This window comes from Aythya ferina (assembly GCF_964211825.1).
Source record: "Aythya ferina genome assembly, chromosome: 1".
NCBI lineage: Eukaryota > Metazoa > Chordata > Aves > Anseriformes > Anatidae > Aythya > Aythya ferina.
The window spans coordinates 181450252-181459780 of NC_140296.1; the positions used below are offsets into that span (position 1 = coordinate 181450252).

Sequence of the window (9529 nt, forward strand, 5' to 3'; positions counted from 1 at the left end):
TTTAGTAAAACGTAGAAACTTTAATTTACATGCGAAACTACAACATATTCCTAATAAAAAACTGGTGACTAAAGTTACACACAATTTGTAAAAACTGTCAACGTTGTTAAATAGGTCTGTACAACCGAAGATTTACAAAGTCCCTGTGCATTCTCTTCTTTTCAATGCACAACTGAATTTAAAGGTTCTGCTCGAATGTTCCCCAAATCAAGAGCTGAATCTGTCTCTTCGTCAATCTCACCAATGACAGCACTGAAAAAAAAAGTTATCGTTTGTTAAAATCCCCAGATACAAGTCAGGAAAGCCAAGACCGTTTTTATTTTTTAAGTTTAATTGTAGAGCTCTATCATTTGAACTTCAAATTCTGATGGCATCCCCCCCATTTCCTTATACCATTCCTGACTTCACAGCAATCAGTCACCTCTATTGCTGTGCCTTTTCCTAGCTGAAAAGCCCCTCTCCATTCAGACTTTCCTTGACTGAAAACATTTTGTACCTCTAGCAATTCTGCCTTCTGCTCTTTGTGCATTTTCCTACTGCATCCCTCTTGACAGTAGTGGCATACCAGGTGTTTATGCAATGACACGCTGTTTGCGGTTTTAATTTTCTTTCCAGTGATCCCCAATATTTTTTCTCCCTGGTGAATCGGCATTTATGAAGAAGCTGCTAGAGATGAGGGTAGCAACTGAGTTTCAAGAGTAAGACATCCCAATACTGGCACCTAGGTTCCCGTGATCATCAGTGGAGACTGAGGAATTTGACTTGCCTTGAAACAGAAGCCTGGCCAGCTGAGCAGCTTTCTTAGTTCCACCACTGATTAGATCCTCACTGTGCTGGCAGCTTTCACAACACAAACACAATGCTTATGCTAACTGAATATTCAAGTATGGACCAGCATGAAACCCGATTTCTGCTTTCTGCTTCTGATACCACAAAAACACACGTATTTAAGAGGTTTATCTCTTTAACCAGCTTTTCTTCACAGTCTTTACTACTGTTTTACACACAACTGCTTAGTACTAAAGCCTTTTTTTATTTTTCCTAGTTCAACAAATGCTTCTAAAACTGAAGTCATCTTCCTCCTAACAATCTTCCTAGCAGGCCCATTTACCAGGCCTTCTTTCCACTGCTCTTGTAACCTCCCTATCTCTTTGGGGCATCACACTGCATTTGATGAGTTGTGCTCTCATTCTGTCATATCATTTGACATAAAATATCAACTGCGACCTTGATCTGTTACTTCAGCAGCTTTGACTGTCCGGTTGTTACATCGTCAAGACAGAACCTTCCAGCATTTTCCAGATTATCGAGTGTTCTCTGCGAACATCTCATCTTAACTCTCCCTTAGCGTGCCTAAAAAAATCCCACTGAAGTTAACCTTGTATACCAGATCACTGATCTACTACTACACACAACCACACACAAGTTGTTGTGCCACTTGTTTGTTTCTTCTGTCTTTTTCCTCTCTCAACAGACCCTGCCATTCACAGGTAGGAATAAAGAACACGCACACGCACAATGCCTAGGCTCAAGAAAGGGAAATGCTGAGCTTCATACCAACCCTTTTTCCACGCTGCTATCAGTATGTGACCTGGTTAACTTAGAGCTCAGAAATTCTCGGCTAACAACACCTTAACTTTAAAATGCAGACACTTTTGCAACAGCAGCAGATATTTTGCTGCTTAATGTGCCTCAGCTTTGCTAGCTCTCTATCAGTACTGCTACACAAGGATGTAAGATCCAGATGTATACAGACACAACTGCATATGTATATATAGACACATGCACGTAAATATATAGACATGCATACTTTCTTTTAAATTGAATTAAACAAAGAAATGCTAGACTTACACATTATCACCTCGTACAATGTATAATCCCAGCACTACTTGCTCAACTCCTTGTGAAGAACTGAACACTCGTTCATGGCTCTCATCCAAAATCAAGTTAATGGTCTGATCAAAACCTTTGAGGGTTCCCTAAGAATAAAAGAAAAAGAAAAAAGCACACAAACATAAAGCACTCCAATTGCCTTTTAAATTTACATCCTTGCTCCCAATGATTTCTTAAACAGCAAAGTGGCAATACTAAGGTACTGGAGAGCAGCTGCTCTACTTGGGTCTTATTAATACGTTTAAACACAAATAGATGGAGAACTAAAGTTTGAAAACGGTAATTAATTTCAGGAAAAGGTATCTTTATTTACTGTGTAGCCATGCTAACAGCTACATTATTTAGTATTAGAAAAAAAAACAAAGTTTCCCTCATACCAATGAGGTCCTCTAAACTTATAATTTTACTATTTCTACACTGTTTTTGTCTTCCTTGTAGTGAAGCGTCAAGAAATCAAATGAGAAAAATAAAGGCAAGGAACATAAAAGTTAGATTCTTACATTAACCAGTATTGAAACCATTTCTAATATGGGATTTTAAGTGACATCTCTTTAAAGGAGGTTAGCTGGGTTCCACAACATCACTCAACAAAAATGTAAAACACACAAAAGGAAAAATTTCTGTGCTACTTCAACAAGAGTTTGGGAAAATGGAAGCATAATTGATACATATAATTTATCACTAGTAATTAAGAAATTTAAACTCACTATACTGAGAATATATATATATATATTAATTGTTTTCTTCTTTTCCCCCTTGTTTTAACTCATAAGCCTTTTTTCATCTTATATTCTCCCCATCTTCATTTCAAGAGGGGGAGCGAGAGATGGATTTGGTGGAGCTCAGCTCTCTGTGAAACCACCACACTCAGGTAAGACACCATAACTCAGACAGTAATAATAAACACTTACACCATCTACCCACACAGAAGTAAGTCATACACTAATTCCATTCAAGTCTTTGTGGTAGAAAGTATCTTGCATTGTATCACAAATTTAACCAGACTCCAGCCAGACATGCTGGAGGGAAGCGATGCCATCCAGAGGGACCTAGACAGGCTTGAGAGGTGAGGCTGTGCAAACCTCACGGAGTTCAAGGCCAGGTGCAAGGTTCTGCACCCGAGTCAGAGCAATCCCAAGCACAAATACAGGCTGTGCAGAGAATGGATTCAGAGCAGCCCAGAGAAAATGACCTGGGGGTCCTGGCTAATGAGAAACTCGACATGAGGCAGCAATGTGCGCCTGCACTGCAGAAAGCCAACTGTGTCCTGGGCTGCACCAAAAGCAGCGTGGCCAGCAGGGTGAGGGAGGCAATTCTGCCCCTCTGCTCTTGTGAGACCCCACCTGGGGCACTGTGTACAGCTCCAGGGCCTCCAGCATAAGGACATGGGCCTGCTGGATCATGTCCAGAGGAGGGTCACAAGGATAATCAGAGGCTGGAGCACCTCTCCTATGAAGACAGACAGAGAGAGTTGGGGCGGTTCAGCCTGGAGAACAGAAGGCTCTGGGGGGACCTTACAGCAGCCTCCCAGTACGTAAAGGGGGCCTGCAGGAAAGCTGGGGAGGGACTCTGTGTCAGGTTGTTTAGTGATAGGGCAAGGGGAAATGGATTTAAACTAAAAGAGGGTAGGTTTAGATTAGACATTAGGAAGAAATTCTTCACTCAGAGGGTGGTGAGGCACTGGCACAGGCTGCCCAGAGAAGCTGTGGGTACCCCATCCCTGAAGGTGCTCAAGGCCAGGCTGGATGGGGCTTTGGGCAACCTGATCTAGTGGGAGGTGTCCCTGCCCATGGCAGGGGGGTGGAACTGGGTGGTCTTTGAGGTCCCTTCCAACCCAAACCATTCTGTAATTCTATGACTTTTGGTGAAGCTATTACATTTTTACTAAAAATACTGTTTCCCCTTTCCAGAGGCCACTCTAAGCTAATACAGACAGACAGGAAGACCCAATCCTTGTGCAATGATCACACCACTAAGTTAAACTGAAAGTAGAAAAGGATCAAAATAAGGGGGAAAAAAAGAATACAAGAACATAAATAATATAGAAACAACAAAACCAGGACATTAGACAGTCTAGCATAGAACAGTTTGTGAGTTCTCAGCTTTTCAGGCTTAAACACAATCCCACTACAATTCTTCAACAATTATGGGCTCATTTTTTCTGTAGCTGTACGGAAGAAGTGCTTTTAACACGAAAGTTGAAGAGCTTGCTGAACAAGGACATTTTCGAGAGGAACCAAAGAGCTGAACAGAAAAATAAATGCACTTTGTGGTGCAGAAATGGCTGCTTGGCAAAAACCTAGCATATTTGTGTGTGTGAGTTTAGCAACGGACAAGGCTGACAGGCAAGGGGTAAAAGAGATGTGAGAAAAAAAACGTGAGTCTCACCACAATCATTCTTCCATCAGAAGTTATCACTGCGACAGTACCTGGTAGCTCATTAAGGAAACGCTCAGAGACGTCTGAAGCAGCACTATGAACGCTCCCGGTAACACCCCCACGCAATAAGCCTTGAGAAGAGCCGGAACAGCTTCTCAAGGCCCTTCCGAAATCAAAAGGCAGCAGCGCTGCTAAGGAACCCTGGCGGCACGTTCCGGCGGCCTGCCTTAAAGCCTGACCCCCCCCCCCACCCCCATCTCCGCGCCGTTCCCGCCGGCCGCCGCTCAGCCCCGCGCCCCGGCCGCCCCCCTCTGCCGCCACCGCCCCCGCCCGGCCGCGCTTCGCCCCCACGCTGCCGAGCCCCCCGCACGGACAAGCGGCAACCCCGAGCCAGGCGCCCCCGGCCCCCCGGATGCGGTTGATGTAGCCCTCCAGCGCGGACGTCATGGCGGCCGCTGCTGCCTCAGCGCCTCCCGCCCGCCGCAGCCGCCGCCCGCCCCTTCCGGCGCGCACCGACGACGCGAGGCGCCCGCTGAGGGGCCGCGATGAGACACAACGAGCGACAGGGGTGACGCGGGGCGGGGCGCTGCTGCCCCATTGCCCAGCACATGGCCCCGGCCGGGGAGCGCTGTGGTTCGCGGCCCTGGCATTTCTGCAGGTTTTAAGAAGTGCCCTATGTCACTGCATGGAATCACACAGCAACTACGGCTGGAAAAGGCCTACAATAACATCAATACAATACCCTGCTACCAATGTCACTCACTAACCCACGTCCCTAAGCGCCAGGTCCAACCTTTCCTTGAACACCCCCAGGGACAGTGACGCAGTGACGCCACCACCTCCCTGGGCAACCCGCTCCAATGCCCGACTGCTCTTTCTGAGAAGAAATGTCTCCTAATTTATAAGCTTATCCTCCCCTGGTGCAGCTTGAGGCCATTCCCTCCAATCCTGCCACTAGCTACCTGAGAGAAGAGGTGGACCCCCAGCTCGCCACACCTTCCTTTCAGGTAGCTGTAGACAGCAATGAGGTCTCCCCTGAGCCTCCTCTTCTCCAGACTAAACAACCCCAATTGCCTCAGCCGCTCCTCACAGGACTTGTGTTCCAGGCCCCTCACCAGCTTCGCAGCCCTTTTCTGGACACGTTCCAGGGCCTCGATGTCCTTCTGGCACTGAGGAGCCCAAAGCTGAACACAGTACTCAAGGTGCAGCCTCACCAGAGCAGAGTACAGAGGAAAAATCACCTCCCTGTTCCTGCCGGCTACGCTGTTCCTGATACTAGCCAGGATGCCATTGGTCTTCTTGGACACCTGGGCACACTGCTGGCTCATGGTCAGGCCAGCATCGACCAACACGCCCAGATCCTTTTCCTCTGCACAGCTCTTGAGCCACTCTCCCCCAGGCCTGTGGCGCTGCGTGAGATTGTTGTGGCCAAAGTGCAGGACCCGGCACTTAGCCATGTTGAATGTCATCCCATTGGCCTCTGCCCATCGAAGCATCCCGTCCAGGTCACTCTGCAGGGCCTTCTGTATTTTAGGAGTAGTTTTAGCTGTATTTTAGGAGTAGTTTTCCAAAGAATGCCCAGTTTGAATGCTTAGGGAGTAGGGACACTTGAGGATGAAGTGGGCTGCAGAGGACTAAGGCTAACAACACTGGAGTGCAACAGTTCTTTGCTGTTCACATAAACTCGTGGCTTCGAGACTGGTGTGACCGGCATAATTTTGGGTTCTTTGATCACGGGAAGGTCTATGCTACACCGGGCCTGATGGCACCGGATGGGATGCGCCTCTCTCGGAGAGGAGTAAGGATCTTTGGTCAGGAGTTGGCAGGGCTGATAGATAGGGCTTTAAACTAGAGTCAAAGGGGGAAGGGGCTAAAACCAGGCGCGCCGGTGAAGACCTGAGGGATGGTACGCTAGAATCAGAGGGGCTGTGTGCCAGTGAGGTCCTTCGGTCAGATCCACAAGGTGCTGAGTGTAAGGAGACGCACCTGAAGTGCTTTTACACGAACGCACGCAGTATGAGGAATAAAATGGATGAGCTAGAAGTCCTGGCCCAGTCCCACAACTACGACATCATCGGCATAAGCGAAACCTGGTGGGATGAGTCCTGTGACTGGGGTGTTGCGATAGATGGTTACAGGCTCTTCAGGAGGGACAGGCAGGGTAGGCGAGGTGGTGGGGTGGCGATGTATGTGAAGCAGGGGCTGGACTGTGTGGAACTTCAGGTCGGCAATGGCAAAGTTGAGAGCCTCTGGGTAAGGATCAAGGGACGAACGAATAAAGAGGATGTCGTTGTAGGAGTCTATTACAGACCGCCTGGCCAGGACGATAGTGCCGATAAATTATTCTTTACAGAACTAAGAGAGGCCTCGAGATTAACTCCCCTTGTCCTTATGGGGGACTTCAACTTGCCAGATGTTAACTGGGAGTGCCACACGGCTGACACGAGCAAGTCCAGGAGGTTCATGAAGCACCTAGATGATAACTTCTTGGTGCAGGTGCTAACGGAGCCAACTAGGAAAGGTGCCCTCCTAGACCTGTTGCTAGAAAACAGAGAGGGTCTGGTGGGAGATGCGGTGATTGGTGGCCGCCTCGGCCATAGCGACCATGAAGTGGTTGAGTTCAAAATTTACGGTGACAGAAGGAAAAGTGCCACCAAAACCTCATCCCTAGATATGGGGAAAGCGGACTTCAGGCTGCTCAGGGAACTAGTCAGCAAGGTCCCCTGGGAAACTGCTCTTGAAGGCCTCGATGTCCACCAGTGCTGGTCACTCTTTAAGCGATGCCTCCTAGAAGCACAAGATCAGGCAATTCCTAAATATCGCAAGTCAGGCAGGCGGGGCAGGAGGCCGGCGTGGCTGACCAGGAACATTCTAATGGAGATTAGGCGGAAACAGAGAGTGTTTCGCTACTGGAAGGAGGGCCAGGTGTCATGGAAAGAATACAGGGATGCTGTTCGTGTTTGTAGGGAGAAAGTTCGTGTGGCCAAAGCACACCTAGAGTTGAAGCTGGCGGTGTCTGTGAGAGAAAATAAAAAGTTTTTTTTTAGATATGTGAATGGAAAAAGGAGAACTAAAGAATACATAGGGCCGCTCCTTGATAGGGAAGGTCTCCTCACAGACGATGACATAGGCAAAGCAGAGACGCTTAACGCCTTCTTTGCCTCTGTCTTCAATGCCGATGATGGGCTTCGGGACCCAGGGTGCCCTGAGCTGGAGGACCGGGACGGTGGGGATGACAAACTCCCAACCAACCCTGAACGTGTGCGGGATTTGCTACTCCACCTGGATCCGTACAAGTCCATGGGTCCGGATGGGATCCATTCCCGGGTGCTGAAAGAGCTGGCGGACGTCATTGCAGAACCTCTCTCAATTATTTTTCAACGATCCTGGGAATTTGGAGAGGTCCCGGTAGACTGGAAGCTGGCAAATGTTGTGCCGATTTTCAAAAAGGGTCAGAAAGAAGACCCTAGCAATTACAGGCCTGTCAGTCTCACGTCAGTGCCTGGTAAAATCATGGAGAAGATGGTTCTCGAACTTATTGAGGCGCACCTGGGGGACAAAGCAGTCACTGGTCCCAGCCAGCATGGGTTTGTGAAGGGTAGGTCCTGCCTAACTAACCTGATTTCCTTTTATGATAAGATCACCCGTATGGTGGACCAAGGGAAACCAGCTGATGTGATTTTTTTGGACTTCAGCAAGGCTTTTGACACGGTTTCCCATAGGATCCTACTGGACAAAATGTCCACCATACAGCTAAATAAAAACATCATACGATGGGTGAGCAATTGGCTAACGGGCAGGGCCCAAAGGGTTATGGTAAATGGGGCTGCGTCAGGCTGGCGGGCGGTCACCAGTGGGGTCCCTCAAGGCTCCATTTTAGGGCTGGTACTTTTCAATATTTTTATAAACGATCTGGATGTAGGAATAGAAGGTATTTTGAGCAAGTTTGCTGATGACACCAAACTTGGAGGAGTTGTGGACTCGAATGAGGGTGTAAAGGCCTTGCAGAGGGATCTGGATAGGTTGGAGAGCAGGGCGATCACCAACCGCATGAAGATCAATAAGAGCAAGTGCCGGATGCTGCACCTGGGATGGGGAAACCCTGGCTGCACGTACAGACTGGGCGATGAGACGCTGGAGAGCAGCCTAGAAGAGAGAGATCTGGGGGTCGTGGTAGACAGCAAATTGAATATGAGCCAGCAGTGTGCCCTGGCAGCCAGGAGGGCCAACCGTGTCCTGGGGTGCATCAAGCACGGCATCGCTAGTAGGTCAAGGGAGGTGATTGTCCCGCTCTACTCTGCGCTGGTGCGGCCTCACCTCGAGTACTGTGTGCAGTTCTGGGCACCACAGTATAAAAAGGACATGAAACTGTTGGAAAGTGTCCAGAGGAGGGCTACGAAGATGGTGAAAGGCCTGGAGGGGAAGACGTACGAAGAACGGCTGAGGTCACTGGGCCTGTTCAGCCTGGAGAAGAGGAGGCTTAGGGGAGACCTCATCACAGTCTACAACTTCCTCGTAAGGGGGTGTCAAGAGGCAGGAGACCTTTTCTCCATTAACACCAGTGACAGGACCCGCGGGAACGGGGTTAAGCTGAGGCAGGGGAAGTTTAGGCTTGACATCAGGAGGGGGTTCTTCACAGAGAGGGTGGTTGCACACTGGAACAGGCTCGCCAGGGAAGTGGTCACTGCACCGAGCCTGTCTGAATTTAAGAAGAGATTGGACTGTGAACTTAGTCACATGGTCTGAACTTTTGGGTAGACCTGTGCGGTGTCAAGAGTTGGACGTGATGATCATTAAGGGTCCCTTCCAACTCAGGATATTCTATGATTCTATGATTCTAACTTCTGAAATGCTTGTAGTTGGAGGTGAAAACATGCGTTCCTTCCTTAAGCATTTCCCTCTTATTGTGCCTTTCCCTGTTTTCACAGCTGAACATTGTTACAGATCAGATGAAGGTGGAGCAGAGGACGTCCCAGTCCAGAAAACAAGGCATAGTTCTACCAAGGTGGAAGAAGACTGCCAACACTTGCCTTCAGCCCCCTAATTTGGGCAGTTTCCAGGCAGTGAGCAAGAGCAGCCATTGCCCCCACCATGCTGGCAAGAACACAGCGGTTCTGTGCAGATAACAGCCTGCCATTAATTCCAAGTTCTGTCGCCCACCTTGGCATTTAATAAACCATGTCATGTAGTGCGGGTCTTTGTCGTCTTCTCTTCTCCCTTCTGGGCTTTGCTTCTCCCCTCCCCTACTCATTTGACC

At 48.6% G+C, this 9529-nt stretch overlaps 1 protein-coding gene across 1 annotated transcript; it reads right to left on the bottom strand.

The window, feature by feature from the left end:
• Positions 1-4790, bottom strand: LSM8 (LSM8 homolog, U6 small nuclear RNA associated). The gene is made up of 4 exons (XM_084532273.1): positions 4689-4790; positions 4282-4322; positions 1852-1979; positions 1-252 (listed from the first exon to the last, which is right to left on the bottom strand). The coding sequence occupies exons 1-4, from the start codon at positions 4717-4719 to the stop codon at positions 162-164; spliced, it is 291 nt and encodes a 96-aa protein (XP_084388399.1). The 5' UTR covers positions 4720-4790; the 3' UTR covers positions 1-161.
• Positions 4791-9529: the final 4739 nt, after the last annotated feature.